Source organism: Gekko japonicus, unplaced genomic scaffold (assembly GCF_001447785.1).
Source record: "Gekko japonicus isolate JY-2015 unplaced genomic scaffold, Gekko_japonicus_V1.1 scaffold120, whole genome shotgun sequence".
Classification (NCBI taxonomy): domain Eukaryota; kingdom Metazoa; phylum Chordata; class Lepidosauria; order Squamata; family Gekkonidae; genus Gekko; species Gekko japonicus.
The window spans coordinates 711297-733299 of record NW_015175973.1 but is presented as its reverse complement, the minus strand read 5'-3'; the positions used below and the strand labels follow the sequence as shown (position 1 = coordinate 733299).

At 44.0% G+C, this 22003-nt stretch overlaps 1 protein-coding gene across 1 annotated transcript in view; it reads left to right on the top strand.

The window, feature by feature from the left end:
* Window positions 1-22003, top strand: part of SLIT2 (slit guidance ligand 2) — a 455701-nt gene that overhangs the window by 357942 nt on the left and 75756 nt on the right. The window contains exons 12-16 of the mRNA XM_015426100.1: window positions 1602-1673; window positions 9093-9236; window positions 9399-9562; window positions 16823-16973; window positions 20659-20733. Of these exons, the coding sequence (XP_015281586.1) occupies window positions 1602-1673; window positions 9093-9236; window positions 9399-9562; window positions 16823-16973; window positions 20659-20733 (606 nt within the window). The remainder of the gene's footprint in view (window positions 1-1601; window positions 1674-9092; window positions 9237-9398; window positions 9563-16822; window positions 16974-20658; window positions 20734-22003) is intronic.

Sequence of the window (22003 nt, the reverse complement as noted above, 5' to 3'; positions counted from 1 at the left end):
AATGTGCAAAGGACTCAAATGCAGCCATGTATCCTTGAACAGTTATTATCATGACAATAAGTTTAATCCTTTTAATTTTGGTAAGATTTAGGGGTTTGTTTCCCAAATCCAAGTCATTCGCCACAGCTTCTTTGCAGATCCAGCCCATAAAGAGTTTTTGGGATTACAATCTAAGGCTTTGATCTTAATTAAATGGATGTTTTATGTCACACTCTTATGGATTGTCCCTTTCTGGGTAATTATGTATAGGTCTGGGCAACAGAAGCAGAATCAGATTAAGTTGTACAGTTGGTGTGTTTGCTTCCTTGTAGAATTCTTTGGCTACATATTTCACACTTGCCAAGCTTTGAAGATTCAGACACGAAGTCCTGTGCAAATGTTTATTCTGTGTCACATGAACGTGTGAAGGAGGGTATCAAGATCATGTCCATAGGCAGTGTCATTTGGCCCATGAGCTGACGTGTGGTTTGTAATCTGGAGAAATTCAGAGATTGTGCACAGGGAGCCAGTATGTGCAAGTCTGACTCTTCGTGCAAACGTTCGTATCTGTATGGGATGAACATTTAAACTTGGCTCGAGACAGTTGCGTTTGCCCTCTTAGGTTTCATCTTCACCAAAAATGAAAACATGGACGTTTTTCTTGGTTGCTAATAACATTGTTTAGGAGTCCCAGCCCTACAAGAAAAGGCTGAGGGACTTGGGAATGTTCAGTCTGGAGAAGAGGAGGTTGAAGGGGGACAGGATTTCTCTCTTTAAATCTTTGATGGGCTGTCACTTAGAGGAGGGCAGGGAGCCGTTCCTGTTGGCAGCAGGAGATAGTAGTGGGTTTAAATTAAGGGCGGGAAGGTACCGGCTGGATATTAGGAAAACGTTTTTTACAGGAAGAGTTGTTCATCAGTGGAATCATCGCCCTAGGGAGGTGGTGAGCTCCCCCTCACTGGCCACCTTTAAGCAGCGGCTGTACAAACACTTGTAAGGGACGCACTAGGCAGCTCCTGCATTGAGCGGGGGTTGGACTAGATGACCTGTATGGCCCCTTCCAACTCTGTGATTCTATGATTCTGTGACACTTTATTGATAAGATAGTCCATTTGTAGTAGCGTGAGAAACTGATCAGAACAAAACCAAAATAACAAAGGGCTCAGATTAGAAATGGCCATTCTTTTGCTGTGGATCCGAAGAGCTGGAAGGTGCCCCCCTTGAATTTTTAATGAAAATTCTGTGTTGCAATTAAGATTGCTAGTTCCCTCCTGGTTACTGGCAGGGGTTGGGGGGGGTAGGGTTGCCAGGTCCAGGTTGGGAAACCCCTGGAGGTTTGGGGGTGGGGCCTGGGGAGGGGGAGGACCTAAGTGGGGGTACAAGGCCACAGAGCCCACCCTCCAAAGCAGCCATTTCCTCCAGGGAAACTGATCTCTGTAGTCTGGAGATGAGCTGTGATTCCAGGGGATCCCCAGGTCCCACCTGGAAGGTGGCATTCCTAGTTCAGTTCCGAAGCCTTTGCCCTTCTTGTGTCAGTCCTGTGCAATTTTAGGGTGGTTCTAGATGAATACATTTCTGTTTCCAGCCAATCACTCTTTTTTTGGATTAATTATTTGTCACAGTGTTCTTTATGGAAACAAAATCACAGAACTCCCCAAAGGCCTGTTCGAAGGACTCTTCTCCCTGCAGTTGTTGTGAGTATTTATCCTCTGAAATCTGATCTTATTATTTATTTTTTTTGCACATTGAGAAGCGATCTTTGAATTAAATGTCATTTGTACCAGGATATATCCAAACATTTGTGGTGGGGAAAACCAGTCTTTTGAAGATCAGGAACCATATATTTTATGCACAATCCCTCCCTTCACCAACAATGAACACAACCCTTGTGTATTGCAGTATATTTCTCAGGGGTCTGTAGATACACTTCATCCCCATGGATATGTCACTTTCATTTGTTTTAACATTTATAGCGTTTTATTAACGTTTATATTAATTGGTGTGATGGTAGTTCACTTCAGACAAGACAATGAACTATGAATAAGGCATAGGGTTGCCAAGTCCATTTTCTACCCCCAGCGGGGGACTTTGGGAGCGTTCCTGGAGGGGCCGGGGCATCCCCAACATGATGACATCACGTTGGGGACGTCCGCTGCCGCCCCCACCCGCCCTCGCGCCGGATCTCCAGAAACGGCAGTTCCCTGCACTTAAAGGAGCCGGCGTTTCCCTTTTAAGCGCAGGAGCTGGCATTTCCCCTTTAAGAGCAAAGAGCTGTGTTTCCCTTTTACGTGTACGAAGCTGGCATTTCCCTGCAAGCCTGATCTCAAGTGGAGATCAGGCTTGGAAGGAAACACGGGTTCCACACACTTAAAGGGAGAGAGAGGGGTGGCTGTGGGTGTTGGGGCGGGTAGAAACCCCCCCCTAAAAAAACGGGGGACCCCTGGCAAACCGGGGGGGTTGGCAACCCTAATAAGGCACCTTAACTATAACTGTAGGCTGGATCCTGCAGATCTGTTTCTCTAGAGAAAGCTAAGCCTCCCTTCCCTCGACTGGCTGAGTGCTCCTCCCCGTCCTCCTCCTCATTGAGACTGAGAGAGACAGAGATGGAGTCCCGTGGCACCTTTAAGACCAATGGAGTTTTATTATTTTAGGTACACAAGAACATAAGAACATAAGAGAAGCCAATGGTGGATCAGGCCAATGTCCCATCCAGTCCAACACTGTCACACAGTGGCCAAAAATACCAGGTGCCATCAGGGAGTCCCCCAGTGGGGCCAGGACACTAGAAGCCCTCCCACTGTTGCCCCCCCAGCATCACTTGCCCCAGACCAAGAGTTCCTATCTATACCTTGAGGCTAATAGCCACTGATGGACCTCTGCTCCATATGTTTATCCAATTCCCTCTTGAAGCCGTCCATGCTTTTAGCCATCGCCACCTCCTGTAGCAGTGAATTCTATGTGTTAATCACTCTTTGGTTGAAGATGTACTTCCTTTTATCCATTCTCACATGACTGCTCAGCAATTTCATTGAGTGCCTGCTAGTTCTTGTATTGTGAGAAAGGGAGAAAAGTACTTATTTCTCGACCTGCTCTATCTCATGCATAATCTTGTAAAACTTGATCATGTCACCCCTCAGTCATTGTTTCGCCAAGCTAAAGAGCTCCAAGTGCATTAACCTTTCTTCATAGGGAAAGTGTTCCAACCCTTTTATCATTCGAGTTGCCCTTTTCTGCACTTTTCTCAATGCTATAATATCGTTTCTGAGGTGTGGTGACCAGGATTGTACACAGTATTCCAAATGAAGTCACATCATCAATTTATACAGGGGCATTATGATACTGGCTGATTTGTTTTCAATTCCCTTCCTAATAATCCCCAGCTTGTGTTGGCCTTTTTTATTGCAGTCACACACTGTCTCAACATTTTCATTGAGTTATCTATTACGAGTCGACTCCAAGATCTCTCTCTTGGTCAGTTTCTGCCAGTTTTGACCTCATCAATGTGTATTTATAGTTAGGATTTTTGGCCCCAATGTGCATCATCTTGCACATGGCCACATTGAACCCCATTTGCTACATTGACGCCCACTTGCCCATCCTTAACAGATCCCTTTGGAGTGCCTCACAATCCTTCCTGGTTTTCATCACCCTGAACAATTTAGTGTCATCCGCAAATATAGCCACTTCACTGCTTACTCCCAACTCCAAATCATTAATAAACAAGTTAAAAAGCATTGTACCCAGTACTGATCCCTGTGGTACCCCATTGCTTACCACCCTCCACTGTGAAAATTGGCCATTTATACTCATTCTCTGTTTTCTATTAATTAGCCAGTTTTTTATCCACAAGAGGACTTGTCCTCTTATACCATGACTATTGGGCTTACTTAGGAGCCTTTGATGAGGAACTTTATCAAAAGCTTTCTGGAATTCAAGGCAAACAACATCTATTGAGTCCCCCTTGTCCACATGTTTATTCACCTCCTCAAAGAACACTAACAGGTATAAGTCTTTGTGTGCAAGTACACTTCTTCAGAGAGAGGGAGGGAAGGAGAATGAAAGAGCCAGAAAGAACATGAGAGAGAGAGATCCCCCTTTCCAGTTCTAACAGATAGGAGAGTGGGAAAGAAACCTAACAGCACAGTTTGCAGTCTTTAATAGTGGAAGGGAGCAAGAGTCCAGAAGGGAGAGAGAGAGGGAGAGTCCTGTGGCAGTCCGGGAGGGAGGGAGAGGTAGTGAAAAAGCCAGAGATATCCCCCTTTCCAGTTCTAACAGATGGGAGTGGGGAGAGAAACCTAACAGCACAGGTTGCAATATTTATTAGTGGGAGCAAGAGTCCAGTGGCACCTTAACAACTAACAAAATGTGTGGCAGGACATGAGCTTTCATGAACTTCCAGATGCCAAATGACAATCACAGGCATTGGTAATGAAAGAAGAAACCTAGGTCTCAGTTCAGTCCAGGAGGATACATTGTCTTGAGCTTCATTATCAGTTGCAGTTCAGCAGTCATTCTTTCTCATCTCCCTTTGAAATTCCTTTGTAAAAGAACTGCTAGTCCTAGGTCAGCAACTGAATGTCCTGGAGGGTTTTTGAATGCTCATTTTTGAATGCTGTGGTTTCTTTTTAAAAAAAAATGTTTATTGGGTTTTCAAATTATAAACAGTAACATAATAGCTTATAGACAATAACATCATCATCATCATCAAAAGTCGACCAAAGATACTTTTTTTTACAGCAGCTAAATCAAGTAAGAAATTTCCTAATGTTCCCAAATTCATTCCATTAGTCAACAGCTAACTGAGTACTAATCTCTATATATGACATTCGTCAAGTTCCATACCAACAATCTAATTTGGTGCCAAATTTTAACCATCTCCAACCATCCAATACTCGGGTGTCGTCTAGCCATTCCTCATTGCAACTACATTCTAATATCTCTAATTTAATCCAATAAGATATAAATTACTTGTTTCTAATATAAGCATAAATTGTAAGGATTTATTTTATTTTTATATATTTTATCTTTTTCTCCACTTTTTTATTTTCAATGTTAGCATCCACCTCCTCTAATTCTGAGGTACTTTTCATACAATTATTTTACTAGTATAATATTCCTTACTTCCCTTCATTTTTTACTAATTTTTATACCTTTATTTCATCACCAACCACTTCATAGAAAATTCGTGCAACTTAACTTACCATTTTTCAACACAATTCCAGAGTCTTCTACATTCTACATTCATTCACACATACACCTAATTATTTTTACTACTCATAAATTAATTATGATCAATATCAATTTAACTAACAATTTTCAACACATTTCCATAATCTTCAACATTCAACAATTTCTACATTCCTTCATTTTTTTTACTGGTCACAAATTAATTATAATCCATATAATAATCCCTAGCCTAAAACTAATTTATAATTTTCCATTGAACTTTCATCTCCAAATGTATTTATTATTTACTATTTTAGCATTTAATACTCCCTTCTATTATCTTCACCCTCTATTATCACCCTTACATCTCCAACCGCTATAATTTTTAACAAACTTTCCATAATCAGGTTCTTCCGACTGGGCAAACATCCGCAAAAATATACAAATTAACCTTTCCATATATCTTCATTCTCCTTCTATATATCTGTAGCCTTTTCCCTTGTAGTAACATGTCTCTATGCTTCCGCTCCTTGAATGTGTAGTAAATTTTCTCCAGGCTGTTTCCATTAACTTTCAGCAGATCATGTTCCATTGTTGTAGTGTCCCCTTTAAATTTCCACTCATGTCGCCTTTCCCTTCTCTCTTTCCAGCCTTTTTCTCTCTTAAAATGTTTATTTTGCACCTGCTTTTTTGTTAATCCCATCCTTACATTTTTCATGTTTGTTGCCTTCTTTCTCAATATTCGGGTTGGTGGGAAAGAAGGGGGCAAAGTCTCAATACAGTCCTTTCTTTGCAAACACCCCCGGCTTTCCTTTTCACTTTGACGAGGTCATTCCGGCTCCTCCTTATATTCTGGTTCAAGTTGTAAATTATTAGCTTTACCCAATAAATTTACACAAGCATCATCTTCTATTCCTTTCTGAATTCCTTCCCTTAATATTTTCATAAATTGTTCTGATAAGTCTCCTACCAAAACATTTTCGTCTATCTCCTCCTCCTCCTCTCCTGCAGTAGATGCCATTTTCGTTATTCAGTTAAAATTAATCACTAGTAATTCCAATCCAAAGGCTCTTTTGATTCCCTCTGATATCTATTAAGTAGCCTCACCCGAGAACATCACCAAAGTTCCCCTGATGAAAAATAGACCTCCAAAAACAGTCCGTCTTCTGCAACATGTTTTCTGGCTGCTATATCTTTCCATTCCAGGCAATTCAGTTCAGGGTAGTTCCACTCTTCTTTTCTCACAGATTATAAGCACTCACCATTGTTTTTTCTTGGATTTCTTCTCTTATACTGCTGTACTTATTGTAATCCATTAATTGTTTGTTAAAAAAGGGTGGCTATATGAAACATGGCGGCCATGTTCCATCCCTCTCACCGCTCCAGCTTCAGGGCAATTATTGGTCACCCCCCGTATTGCCACTGCGGAAGGGGCCAAAAACGAAAGTTCCCTGCTCCAGACCTCTCTCTGGGAGGTCTGGTGGAGTCCTCCTGGCATCCGGGAGGCTCCAAATAGAGCGGCAGAGGATCAGGCGGCTCAGAGTGAGCCAAAAGCCGCCCGTCGCCGTGCCGTGCTGACCCGAATGCTGTGTTTTCAAATAGCAGTAGAAAGAATAAGAGTAACAAAATTTGTGGTACAGTCTGAGCTTTTGTGAGTTGCTGTTCAGTTCTTCAGGATTATGTCCATTTATTTTTTGCATCCTCCTGGACTGAATCCTCCTGGACCAAACTGAGACCTAGGTTTCTATTGCTGTTATCTCCACACCTACTACCCCTCTGCATATCACACCTAATCTAATCAAGCCTGCTATTGCCGTTTGGCGTCTGAAATCACCTTTATAAAGCTTATGTCTCCGGTGCCTGGTATTACATTTTATGGCATACAACGCCCGGCCTGACAAAGTGACATTTATGTCAGATCCGGCCCTCACAACAAATGAGTTTGACACCTCTGTTTTAAACCATGGTTTGCTTGTGCATAAGGATGCAGTATCTTTTGAGTTCTGAACAAAGACTGGTTTGGCGTGGTCTGCACTGAGTAAGTGATTCAAATCAGGGTTGGGGAACGAGGAGTTGTCTATCAGCCTCTGTGGAAATATTCTGCAGCAGTGGTAACTCAGCAAAATGGAGGTGATGGTGGTGATTTACTGAGAGAGCAGAATTTGTCAGCTGGGACCATAAAAATATTAATGGTCTTTCACTTCTTGGTTTGGATCCATTCATCTGGCTCTGGCTGCCGTATGTAGACAATTTAAAATTATTGCTATTTGTGAAAAAGTAACTTTTTACAGAATACATGAATGATCAACATTTATACACACACACACATCTTGTAATGGGTTGTAGTTTCAGAGATTTGCTTTGTTTGTCTGTCTTTCTGTCTCTCTTTCAGTTCAGTATCTGTCACACTATTTGTTTTGTCTTCTTTGTTTTTCATTTCCTTTTCTTCATATATGGATTAAGAATGATGTTTCCGTGCATTGGTTAGTATCCTTCAAAAACAAACAAACAGAAAGCTGTCTTTTCAGAGCTGAAATTAAGCATGCTCCCCCTTAGTTTATTTTGATGCTGCCTCGATAGTCTATTTTAATATGTTTCACCTAACCTTTTGTTTTATTTTACATAATAGCAGAATTGATCAAATGTAAGTTTCTTGATATGTTCTGTCATAAACATCTAGTCATCCAAAGCAGGATCCACGGGGTATGATCCAGCCATACTTCAGGTAGCCTTCATGTGAACATAGGCCCTGGTCACACGGAGCATTAGCCACGCTAGAGAGACAGAAGATAGGCAGATTTTCCGGGCGCGATCTCACCGCCACATCTGGGAAGTGTAGAGCTCCCGTGGCTTAACCGAGGCTTCCCGCCGAAGATGCATGGCAAAAAACTAGTACCTCGGAGGTACTAGTTTCCGGAAACCGCGGGGCAAGGGCGGGCGTCTGATCACGTTTCCGGTGGCATCCGGTGCCCGCCCATGCCCCATTGCGAAAGGGGTTTTTTTCGAAGTCTCCAGGGATGTGCACAAGCACCCAACAGGGCATGCGCATACTTCAGGTTAAAAAAACCAAAACACAACCCCGTTTGCCGTGCCGCGCCACTTCTTTGGCGCGTCGTGGGATCAGCACCTGCCCCCTAACCACGGGACCGCGAGGGGATGCCTGATCGCGCAGTCGTGCATTATTTCACTGCGGGGCGAACAGCCACGCCTCTCCCCCCCCCCCCCGCGATATCCTGCCAGTGTGACCGGGGCCATATATGTACATATGAAACTGCCTTGTACTGAATCAGACCCTGGGTCCATCAAAGTCAGTATTGTCTACTCAGACAGGCAGCGGCTCTTCAGGGTCTCAGGCAGACGTCTTTCACATCACCTATTGTCAGACTCTTTAACTCGAGATGCTGGGGATTTAACATGGGACCTTCTGTGTGCCAAGCAGATGCTCTACCGCTGAGCTACAGCCCCTCTTCCTCCAACTTCAGTGGCTTTTTCTCCAGTGGAAGAACCACTTCTTTTTGAGGAAAGCTCCTTAGACAGGCTTCGCACTTGAGCCAAAAAGAAAAGTGGGGTATAGATGTTTAAATAAATAAACTTTGCTCAGTGGAATGGCAGGACAGGAACGGGAATGACTAGTCCGCTTTCAAACCAGGCTTAGTTAATCAAATCCAGATAGAGGAACTGTGTAACTTAACATTTAAAATGAATGTAGTAGTAATATTCTTGCTAATTCCCTTTGCCTGTGCATTCCCTGATGTTGAAACTTTAAGAAAGTTGGCATATCCCTGCATACGTTGAGTACCGACATATTTTACAGGGCCTAAGTAACTTGTATAATTCAGTGAGCTCTATAAAATAAAGTGGGATTTCTCCCCCCCCCAAACCGCTGATGCTTCAAAATCAGTAAAACCAACTCTTAATCCATGTTGTCATTGTCTTTGGTTTCGCAGATTGTTAAATGCCAACAAGATAAATTGCCTGCGAGTTGATGCTTTTCAAGACCTGCACAACTTGAACCTCCTGTCTTTGTACGATAATAAGCTGCAGACCATCGCAAAGGGCACCTTTTCCCCACTCCGAGCAATTCAGACCCTGTATGTATTAGAATTCTCCACCGGTTGCCATGTGCTTCAGCCTTTTGGTGGTGGGAAGTGGGGGGGAGTCTGTTCCCAAATAGACAGGGGGAAACTTTGGGAACTGCAGAGACCAACCACAAACATGTAAAAGCGTTCTTTTCTTTTTTTTATTTGTGAAAGGCATCTGGCTCAGAACCCATTTATTTGTGACTGCCATCTGAAGTGGCTGGCGGATTATCTCCATACAAACCCTATTGAAACCAGTGGTGCCCGCTGCACCAGCCCCCGCCGTCTGGCAAACAAAAGGATTGGCCAGATCAAAAGCAAGAAATTTCGCTGTTCAGGTAATTTCCTTAGCTCAACTCCCTACTTTTCTTTCATTCCCCTACTCCCCCCCCCCCCAACCCAATTTAAGGGATAAAAAGCAGTTGCCGATGCTCTCGACAAAAAAGCAGCCTGTTTTTTTAGCTGAATTGTTTAGCCATCGTAGCACCTCTGGCCTGAACGGAACCATTTGATCCTGCAACACTCCTTTAGTTTTCACAGTCAGCACTGCCTCTGCCGGACACAAAATGTGGGGGAAGAAATCGAGCACAGGGTCTGATTCCTCTCGTCAGTCACTTAAAAAAAAAAAAATGAAAACAAACCCCACTCTGGAATAGGAGCAACATCTTAAAAACACAACCAAATGTGAAAACATGACATTCATAACACACAGGGAAGCTTATATCGTGCTGAAACGTGCTGTTTGCTTTTTCTAATCTTACTCCGTTTCCTACTTCTGAAGCCTAACCTTAAAGCCTAACCTCTCTCATCTGGTGTCCAGCTGTTCCAGGTGCAATTCATATTGTACAGTTAATCCTGTAGAAGCAAAGTGGTGGATAGTTTTGGCTTAAAGTACATTTGTCATCTAGCCATGCTTGTGCCAGTAGTTGCTTTGAAGACACATCCCCCAACCCCAGTTATCTGTAATTAACCGTAGATTGTTCTCAAGTCTAATAGAATTAATTATTTACTTGCTGAATTTCAGGTACATATTCTATTTTTCTTTCTTTTTTATTTAGCTAAAGAACAGTATTTCATTCCAGGTAGGTTTGGCGGTACAGTAAACTAACTACAGGCTCCTCTCCCCCCCCCCCCTTTCACCAAAAGCATAGAACCAATGCATGCATTTTTACGCTAATGAAAACCTTCCAAAATACCTCTAGTTTGTAGTTTTAACTTGGGCTATGCATGCAGCTCTTGAGATCCAGTTCACCTTGAGCACAGAGACTGTCCGAGTGGGACTTTAGCTAGGTCGCACCAGCTGTTTTGAGATATTTCTGTTATCTGCTTTGCATATCCTACTCACTTTTCTTCTACTCTGTTATTTAAAATGTCACTCCTGAGCCGCTTTGAAATGAAGAGAATCCTACTGTGATCAAAAGAGCTACTGTACCCCAAAGACCCTTTCAAAAGGAATACTTGTTCCCGCTTTGCTCTCATGCACCAAACTCCCAGTTTCTTCCTGACTGTCTGGTGTGCTGCTTGCTTACTTGTGGCCTTTGATCCCTGTGTTTGTGAAATCACTCACACACACACACACACACACACAAACACACACACACACACACATTCCAAGCAAAAACTATGTTAATGTGCTTTGCAAAGGCATGCAGGGACTGTAGGTATCTTAGGTGAAAATGTTTTTTGATAAAGGAAAAAAAAACTTTAGAAGTTAACGTATCTCACTTCAAACTGTACTGATTCTCTTGACATATTCCACACGGATGACTGATAGTGCCTCTTTGAAAGATCTTTCTTTTGTCCCCTTTGCCACTGACGGATGAGTGCAGTGCTTTCTTAATGGGGGGGGGACCCTAAACCAACACATTCATACACTTATATTATGATATCCCTAATTGGTGATACATAATTGATTGGCTAAAGTACTCAAAAGTCTAATGAAGCTTTTGATTGAACTGCATATGCATGAACTGAGAAGGGGAAAAATCTATAATCTACTGTCTGGAAAACTCACTATAATAATTGAGTATGCCATTGGTGGAAATTGTTTTCCCCCCAAGAACTACAGATGTATGGTCAGTCTGCAGCATTGTGATTTATCGATCAGTCTCAACTACAGCTTTTTTATCTTGGCGTGTTTATCTTAGTCTCTTTTGACTGTCACATAACACTCAGCCTTTAGGCTGGAGGAACCATGACGCTTTTTGAAGCCCCTTTTACTAATACAAGTCAAGCATAGAAAAATGCAACTGGATATTCCCGTTCTTGAGTACAGAGTCTTACAGTGCGATCCTAAGCAGCATTACACCCTTCTTCGTCCACTGAACTCACTGTGCTTGGATAGGTCTATTTTATTTTTTTATTTGTAGTCAAATTTATACCCCGCCCTCCCCGCAAAGCAGGCTCAGGACGGCTTCCAACAACAATACAACAATACAGAATAAAAGCATAAATAGTACAGAATTAAAACACAACAATTAAAATAGTGCATTACAACTGTTACAAAATGCTGGCAGCAGTTAAAAATAAACAAATGAGATGTTTTCAAATAGAAGTGCTTTGATGTTATTCCACATAAGTGTTTGGATGTTATTTTGCTCGTTCTTGAGGCAGCTGCTGATGTCAACATTATGGGCCGTGCACTAAGGCGGCGGCAGCCCCTAGTTATATGCCTGGCGGAAGAGCTCCGTCTTGCAAGCCCTGTGGGACTGTGAGAGGTCCCGCAGGGCCCTGATCTCATCCGGGAGCTCATTCCACCAGGTAGGGGCCACCACCGAGAAGGCCCTGACCCTAGTAGCAGCTAGCCTGGCCTCCCTTGGGCCAGGGAGGGTCAACCGATTTTGAGACCCAGACCATAGTGCTCTCTGGGGTAAATATGGGGAAAGGCGGTCCCGTAGGTATGTTGGACCCCGACCATATAGGGGTTTAAAGGTAAGAACCAGCACTTTGAAGCGGATTCAGTATACTATTGGCAGCCAGTGCAGTGTCCTCAGCACAGGCTGGATGTGCTCCCATCTAGGGTCTGTCTAGGATTGCACTGTTTATGTTATAAAGGAGTTGTCTGGGAAATGGTTTGCACATTATTTTTATAGGCATAACAGTCAAAGAAAGTGCTTCTTTACTCAAGAAGTAATTAAACTGTAGAATTCACTGCCAGTGGGTGATGGTGATGGACATGAACATAGAAGGCTTTAAAGGGGGGTTAGATAGGTCCATCGATGGCTGTTAGCCAAGTTGAGTCAAGGGAGCTTCCATCTATAGAGGCAGCAAACTTCTGAATAACAGTTCTAGGAGGCAGCAGCCGGGGAAGGCCTTGGCCTCTATATCCTGTTTGTTTGGACCTCCAGGGCAACTGGTTGGCCACTGGGTGAACCAGGACTCTGGACTAGATGGACCACTTGGTCTGATTCTGCAGGCTCTACTTACATTCTTATTTTCTTATCGCATACGCCACGGGAAAAGGATAATATGTAAAGAATAATATTTGGATCTCACCAACGGGCAGTCATGAATGATCTAGGAATACAGGAATCTCAGAGATCTGCCCACATGTGGGATCCCTGTATTATTCTTCTGTATCACGTAAAAACTGGAAAGAAAGCAACTTTTTTTTATTTTTAAACAGTAAAAAGAACAAAATACAGTGATAACAAATATCAACAGTAGACTTAGATAAGGTAATTATAAGTGTAGAAACTCTGTTCAGTTAAGTTTACATAAAATGAATAACTTCATAGTATTTTTGAGGAACCTTGAACTTAGCAGAGTCAACATTAAATATAAATTCTAGAAAAGGAAACCATTTCAAATGAATCCTTGATTCCCTGTTGGACATATTAGTACTACCAACAACATCAGATATTTTATCCATTGTGTAATATTCCCATAGCTTTATACGCCAAGTTGATAATAACAATTTATTTGGAGATTTCCAACTACGAGCGATGACTACTTTTGCAGCCATCAATAGAACTGAGATAAGTTCTTGTCTAAGTTTGGGAACATGTGTATCGTTCCAATAATCTAAGAGAATAAGTTCGGGCTGCAAAGGAAGCAAATAACCAGTAATATCTTTTATCGACAAAATTATTTTGGACCAGAATTGTTGAACATAAATACATGACCACCAATAGTGGGAAAACGTACCTCTTTCACCACGTGACCTCCAACATAGAGGGGAATTTGAATTGGAAATTTTATGAAACTTAGTAGGTGTAAGGTACCATCTAGTAAGTATTTTATAGCTCTGAACTTGAATATTCAAAGAATGGGAGCTGAGGGAGGGTGAGACCAGATTCTAATTCAGTCAGAGGGTGTGAAAGTAGTGTTACAATCGGATTGCTCTTGATAGTTTAGAGTTTTTTTGGAGTAAAAAGATAGCAATTCCTTGTATATAAACGATATATAGTTTTTAAAAGAGTTCTGATTAAGTTTCAAAAGTCGTTCGAAGGAGGTGAGTGGTCTACTGAGGTTGGAGTGTCTCTTCAGTGAATTAACCAAATGAGTTACTTGTGAATATTCAAACCATGGTAAGGAAAGCAACTTTTGAATTGGCAGTTACTTGATAAAGCTGCAAGTTCACCCAAGTACTAAAATGAAGAGAAGAGAGAGAACGGTTTCAAGAAAAGGATTAATGATGCAATCCTGTGCAGAGGTACTCTGGTCTAAGCCAGTGGGTCTCAGAAGCTAAGCAGGGTCAGCCATGGTTAGTATTTCAATAGGTGACCACCAAGAAATTCCAGGGTCACTATGCATAGGAAGACAATGGCAAACTGCATCTGTTAGTCTCTTGCCTTGAAAACCCTACGGGGTCTCTATAAGTTGGCTGCAACTTGATGCCACTTTACACAGATGCCAGTGGATTTCAGTGGGCTTATACAGGATTAACGCTGCATCGGATGGCACTGTCAGTTTCCTTGAACACAGCATACTTTAGTAGGAAGGCTAAAATACAAAACATCTTTTGGGGGGAGATTCCATGATTTTAAGATTACAGTAAGAGAAGAAATAAGTATTCATTAATAAAACAGACAGTATGCACAAGACTTGTGGCCTTGCTTATAGCTAGTTTCTGCTCTTCAAAAAAATAAATATGCATTTGCACATCCATGCATCACAATGGCACACTGAAAGCAGACATTTAAATGATGCATAGTTTTTTGTCCATATGAATACTCTGATCCTGAATGACATTTGGAAACTGTAGACCACCACCCCCCAGAAAAAAGAACCAGTTGCTACTGATGGCATCTTAAAGTTGAATTGGTTTTAAATTGGTTTGACGTTACTTTTATGATATCTGATGCTTTTATATTGTGTCTGAGGCTTAACACCATACTGTAAATTGCCCAAAGCCTGGCACAAGATGGGATGGGGTAATTAAGTAGTAGTAGTAGTAGAAGTATAGCAAGAATTTGTTTAAATTTCTTTGAAACATTTCTAGTCTGCTTTACTCCCCAAAAGGGAATCAGAAGCTGAATAAATCCGGGAGAGGATTTTTGAACTTGTTACTAATGATCCTGTAATATGTAATATGCATTTCTTTGGTCACTGAATTACAGTATCCCAGAACAGTCCAATCCAAAGTTTCTTTGATTGTATTTTTAAAAGTTGCTTATTACGTAAGCTAACAGAGGCCTCAAATTATAGTATGTTTTGATGAACTATCAGGCCTGTAGTGGGACGTTTTGGGACCCCACCCCCTCAAGCATGAGGCATGCCCCACAGCAGCTGCTGCCCCTCTCCCCCCCTCCCTCCCCTCCTGTGACATTAAAAGGGCCCTCCAGGTGATCGGCAGGAACACATGGCCCATCTATCAGCTGGAAGGCGCTTTAAATCTTGCAGCTGCCCCTCTTCCTCCCCTCCTCCGAGGTTTAAAGGGCCCTCCAGCTGATCAGCGGACCCTTTAAATCTTGCCAGCCGCATGCCTTCCCTGAACTCCAAGCGGCAATTTCACTGCTTGGAGACCAGGTGTGGGCAGCCCCCACTAGAAAAACAGCATTTAAAGGGTTCCCCTCTCCCTCCCCCCTCCCTGCTGCCCCACAAAATTTTCTCATGCCCCACCAACCCAAAATTTCTGGCTACAGGGTGGTGAACTATTTAAGCATGTAGATGAGAGCACCATGCTATGCAGCTTTGCAATGCATGTTATGTTTTTGTTTTAGTGTGCCTCTTGAAAAAAAACCCCTATTTATTTATTTAGCTATTTAAAACACTTCCGTGCTAGCTTTCCACCCAGATAGGGTCCCCCAGGTCGACCAGGTATAAATTGTGCTCCGGAAATCATATAATCGAAGAAATGGAGAGCAAAGCCCAGTTTCACTGATTTCAGTTGGCAGTCTGGGGAATGGCGTTGAGGGAGGCAGGGTGCAATCCAAACCCTAGCAAGGATGAGCTTTGTGTTTTTTAATCTTCACTGAGATCACTCTGTCTTTCTTTCCTCCTTTGGCTGTCTTTCTTGTTTCAGGAGTTCACCATTTGGGCTGTAAGTAACGTGCAGTTGTGTGAACTGAACAAGAGAATCCTTCCTAACCCTGATGCACCTTCCACTTCCAGTCTCAGTCCTTGGCACCTTCTGCCCAAGAAGAACTCATCAGTCTTTTGACTTTTTCTTTCTTTCTTTCTCCCCCACCCCCCATCAACCCTACCCCTGATAGTCCTTTCTAGATGTTTCTTCCTGATCTGTATGGAATGTTACTCCCGTTCTGTCACTTGGCGAGGGATGAAGAAGATACCTTTCTTTCCTGCGCTGTGTGTTTGTGTTGTTTCCAATTCATTGGTGTTGCAGTGGCGGTGGACATTCTGTAAGAAGAATTCCAAGCCATCCGTCAACAGTTTTCCTACTGCAGCACTATCCTGTTCTCCCCCCCCCTCTCTCCCTCCCCCTCCCGGTCCCCCCCAGCTGCTTTTCCTTGGCCTAAGTGGATGAAGTTGTGATAACTTAGCGAGATTTTCTGTTGTGCTTGATCTAACCATGTGGTTGTGAGGTATGAGTAAAACATGGTTCTGTCAAGCACCACGGAACGTCGCGCAGCTTTCTACAGCATGGCAGGCTGCTGAGGCTTAAGTCAGGATTACATACTCCTAAAATTTAAAAAAAAAAATTGAAGAAGAAAACAGGGCTTTAAATTTTATGGTGCTGAGATTACGAAGAGGGTTGTGAACAGTGAAGTAGGGAGGGGTGGGGAGAAGGGCAATGAAATGGGATACAAGGATCTGCTTAATCCCGAAACAGGAAAAAGATATCTTGAAACAAGAAATAGTGGGGGGGGGGGGGGTTGGTGCTTGACTGTAAAATGGAATAGATTGGCTGACAACTTAATCAGCAGAAAGTACAGCTGTGAAAAGCTCAAGCAGTTAATGTTATCCCACCGTGTGAATTTCTTCCCCAGCAAATTTCAAGCCCTCTGAAATTTAACCCTCTCTCAAACCTCAGTGTTCCTTCGTTATCACGAGATTTACCAAGAACTTTTCCCCCGATGACCTCTTTGTATGTACTGCTGGTCTGTCCCCCTTCCTCGTCTTCTGCAAGAAAATGATTTCATGGCCTTCTCAGTGGACTTTATTACCTGTCTCTTGTCGTTGTTCTTAATCCACAGGCACAGAAGACTATAGATCCAAACTTAGTGGAGATTGTTTTGCAGACCTGGCTTGCCCTGAAAAATGTCGCTGCGAAGGGACCACCGTCGACTGCTCCAATCAGAAGTTTAACAAACTTCCTGATCACATTCCTCAGTATACAGCCGAACTGTAAGTCTTGAGTCCAAGGAGGGGAATTGCTGCCGGCACAATGATGGTTGCAAACGGTGTTCCTGATTTTCTGTTTTTTGGAGTGCCCGTTGTATCAGGCCGCAGCTGTCATGTGTTTTGCATCTCTAAAGCTTAGTTCGCATTACACATTTAAGAAAAGAGAAAGAAAAATTTTGGAATGCTGATATAAACCATTCAAGAAGTCAGCATTCCCTGCAATAGGTGTGCTGGTGCTATGAGGAAGCTCATCTAGTTTCTAAACAAGATTAGGTTTGGCAGATGAGGGAAGCAAAGCATTTGCTTTCCAGTGCTGTGCTGGTGCAAAGTCTCAAAATTGGGAGGTTCAGAACGGTGAACTCGGAAATCGCTCCATAAAAAAAAAATCCCAACCCAACCTATAACAATTAAAGTCCAGATTTGGTCTGAGTTGGCAATGGGCTGCCATTTTTGTACCTCCCAAACTTACCCTTTCAGTGAAAGGATAGCATTCGATTGCATGGTAGTCAAGGCCTCAGACATACATTGCCACGAGGAAGCATGAAAACTGTGGCTTATATCCTTACCAAGTCTGTTCTGGCAAATTGGAAGTCTTCCTCTAACGAAAGAATGGTGGGATACAGGTGAGTTGTTTTTAGTGTCTCCTGTCCCACTAGATCAGGGATCCCTGATAGGGTTTCCATTTTCCCGATGCGGGTGGGGCTCCCCCACTTTCGGCCAGCTGACCAGTGGGGGAGCCCCACTCCCAAAGAGCCCTGACGTGCTTGGCGTGATGACATCATCCCAAGCAGGGGTCATTTTGTAGAAAAAGAGCTAGGGGAACTCATTAGCATAAGTCATTAGCATATGCCACACCCCCTGACATCACCGGAAGTGTGTCATAAGGCCACACCCCCTGACATCACCGGAAATGTGTCATAAGGCCACACACCCCGCCCCCAACGATCCCGGCCGCCATCGCCAGCCTTGCAGCTCCACTGCCGAGCCCCATGAGGGGCCCGGCGGTGGACCTGCAAGGCCAGCGGGAGTACAAGGAAGTCCCACAAAGGCCCTCCCTGGCCCCAGGCAGGCAGGGGTGGGGAGAGGCAGGGAGGAAGCAACCGTACCTCACCCAGGGGAACTGCGTTCCCCCACGTTCCCCCCCCGAAATGACCTCTGATCCCGAGGCGATGTCATCACACCAGGCACGTTGCTCAGGGGACGCTCTAGCATTTGGGTTAAAACTCTATGGCACACCAGAAGATCCTGGGATTGGGCAGGAGCACCCCTACCAGCAGCCAGGTAAGGGAGTAGGCGGGCCCAGGTAGAGTTTTTGGCCCAGCAAGGCTTCTGAGTGACTATTGGAGATTCAATTGGCTGTAAAGATTTTTTAAAATGTTGCTTTGGCAGCAGCTGATCCCACAGCAGAAGGATCTGCCCCGTGTGACTGAAGCTAAGCTGCAGCCATCATTTTGTGGCTGGCTCTGCCTCCTGTGGCAGCTGTTTTGTTGCTGTGCCCACCACGCCGTGTCAGGATTCCAGATGTGCCCACAGGCTCAAAAGGATTGGGGACCCCTGCAGTAGATTGAGCCAGGTGGAATTGAAAATGATAGTTTCCTGGAGGTGTTGCAAGCTCCTAAGCCTACGTGGCTGCCCAGAACCAGGAATTTAACCATGAAGCTTCCACCATCGCCAGCCCTCCTTGCTACTGGTTTCCCCCTCTCCTCAAAAAGTAGTTTTCAGACAGGAGAGAAACAGCAGTGGCGGAGGGCTGGTATCAATGGATGATTTGGTCTTTCTGAACTTTAAACTTTAAACTTTAAAAAAAACCTTTTCAGGAATCAAGAAAACTTTCAACATCCAGTCAGTTATAAATTGAGCCACAGAAAACTCAGTCATCACTACTAAACATGTTGGGATTCGGACCCAAATCCCACATTCCTCCCAGTGTTGCTGAAGGAGGCAGCGCACCCTCCTCCTTCCCTTCCAGTTCACTTCTTCATCAACTCAATCAAACAAGGAATTGCAGATCCTGTGCTCCCCCGGTGTAAAGTGTGTTTCATTTTCAGTTGGTCTGTCTCCAGTGAATCCCCCTTGCCTTCTTTAACTTGCCCCCTTTCTTGACAATAGGTTTTATAGGGATCTTTTGCTGTCAAGTCACAGGTGACTTATGTCGACCCCGTGGGATTTTCAAGGCAAGAGATGTTGGGGGTGGTTTGCCATTGCCTGTCTTTGCATAGTGACCCTGGTATTGCTCGGTGGTCTCCCTTTCAAATACTGACCAGAGTGGACCTTGCTTAGCTTCCAAGATCTGACAAGATTGGGCTAGGCTGAGAAATCCAGGTCAGGGCAATTATGGCCTCGGTCACACGGAGAATTTGCCGCGCGAAAGGCATGAATGCTGGGTGGATTTTCGGGGTGCGATCACACCGCAACATCTGGGAAGCATAGCGCACCCATGGCCAACTCGTGGTGTGCCGCCAAAGATGTGCAGTTAAAAAGTACCTGCAAAGATCTACTAGCAGATGGTTTGCCACGGGCTGCAGACGGACTCGTTCGGTGTGATCGCGCCGGCGTGCGCCTATTCCCTCCGGCCATCCTCTTTGCAGCGCGCACCGAAGAATGAAACCCCGGTGTGCCGCCGTCTGATCGCATAGTGGTGGATCAGAATGCAACAGCACAAATAGCCACGCCTCCCCCCCCCCCGCGTATTCTGGCACATGTGGCCGGGGCCTATGTAGAGATTTTAGAGAGGTATCCAGTGGAAGCATGTTCTACCAGGTCAGGGCCGGGGCAGAAAAAACACTGGCCCTTGTTAAGACTAAACGGACATCTTTTGGGCCAGGGACTACCAGAAGATGTTGCTCAGCTGAGTGTAATGCTCTTCAGGGTACATATGGGGAGAGTTGGTCCCTTAGTCTCTGGCTGTGTAGGGCTTTAAAGGTCATTACCATAACATTGAACTAGATCCAGTTCTGAGTTGGCAGCCAGTGCAATTGGCGTAACACCGGGTGAGTGCACGCCTGCACAGACATTGCAGTCATTGAGTGTGCCACCGCATTTTGCACCAGCTGCAGTTTCCAGGTTAGATTCAAGGGCAGCCCCGCATAGAGCGAGTTACAGTAATCTATCCTGGAAGTGACCATTGCATGGGTCACTGTAGCTAAGTCTCTGGAAGTGAGATAGGGAACCAGTTGCCAGACCAGCCACAGATGATAAAAGGCTGATCTGGCAACAGCGGTGAACCTAGGTCTCCATAGAAAGCACGGCATCCAGGATCACCCCTAGGTTCCTCACCCTCGGCGACAGTGTTAATGACACCTCACCAAGGGTTGGGAGATGGATTCCCAATCCCAGACCCCCATGGCTCAGGTACAGGACCTCTGTCTTCACTGGATTTAATTTCACCCGTCTGTTCCATAGCCAACCAGCTACAGCCTCCAATGCCCTGGCCAAAATATCCAGGGCAGAGTCCGGACAGCCCTCCATCAACAGATAGAGCTAGGTGTCACCAGAATACTGATGACAACCCAGCCCAAATCCCCAGACCAACTGGCGAGGGGGCGCATATAGATGGTAAACAGCATCGACGAGTACACTGCACTCTAGCAGGTATCATGAGAATATGTGCAATTGTTTTTCTTCACGCTCACCAGACAATTTAACATTAATCCCAGTATGTATGTATCTGTGCATGCCGCTCATACAGGCGACTCAACAACAATGAATTCACAGTCTTGGAGGCTACGGGGCTCTTTAAGAAGCTTCCTCAGTTGCGCAAAATGTAAGTTTTTATCTTATCTTCTTGTATGCTTTTTGACAGCGTGACTTGGTTTTGGGAAACACGTTGAACAGGAGACCAGCAAAGGTACTTAAAATAGATTGAAGCCAACAACTTTCCCATTGGTGGAGCTTAAAGGTGCCACTGGACTCAAACTTTGTTCTGTTTCCTGGTCCACTTTTGGCACCTTCCAGTCTGTCGTAGACAGCTGTGACCTCTAGTGTGGCTACTGCAGGGATGGAGCAGTTGAAGAAGCACAAAAAACTACCCCCATCATCTTTTGTAACATCCCTTGCTTTTGTCCTAAACATAAGGTTCTGCTTCTTGCATCACATCTGAAGTCTGCTTTTCACTTTTTCCTTCATTAAACGTTCATGGGGGGATAATGAGTGAGTGAGAATGTTTGTGACTGCATGTGTAAGGCGGAAAAATAATCTAAGCTTAAATGACTGGGGGGAAATCGCTTTGGTATCTCATATGTTCCAATTAATTTCACTTAATTCCTTATTCCAAAGACAGTTTGGAAACTCAGCTAGTTGTTAAAACTAAGTTATATTAAAAAAACAACAACAAATCTTTGAAGCAGGAATCACTCTGATCAAAAAGAACATGAACTCTCTTTTAAATAATGTGTGATTTTTCGGAGTTGTAAAAATCCCTAGCCGGTAACAATTAATTACAATATATTGACAGAAGGTATTGAAATGCTCATGTTGTGTTGTGTTACTCAGATGTACCCGAGGTAGAAAAGCAGCCAAGGGCAGCCAACTGAGGATATTTCCTATGATGGCCGTGAAAGATACATTCAGAAATGCCAACACATAGGATTTACAATAGCAAAGCATTTAAAGGCCATCAGAATTCAGTGAAATGAGCTACTGAATTGGCAGTATAGTATTGCACTTGTACAGAAATAGACCTTCTTTTGGTCTTCGGTAAAGAAGTTTGCTGTCTTTGGTTGATTTGGAGAGCTGTCTGGGAGACCCAAGTTCGAATCCCGACTCTGCCATGGAAGTGGGCTGAGCCAGTCACGCAGTCTCAGCCTGGCCTACCTCGCAGGGTGGGTTGTGAGGAGAAAAGAATAATGATGTAGGCTGCTTTTTCTCCCCACTGGGGGGGAAAGGAAGGTTGGGGTACGAATGCCGTAAATGAATAAATAAGCTTAACAGGGCTGTCTTGAACTATTGTCGCTGGAACAGAGCCCAGTCTTTCCTTCTGTGTGTTTTAAAAAAATACTTCCAGAACATTTTTCCTTTTAACCCTCTGTCCCATG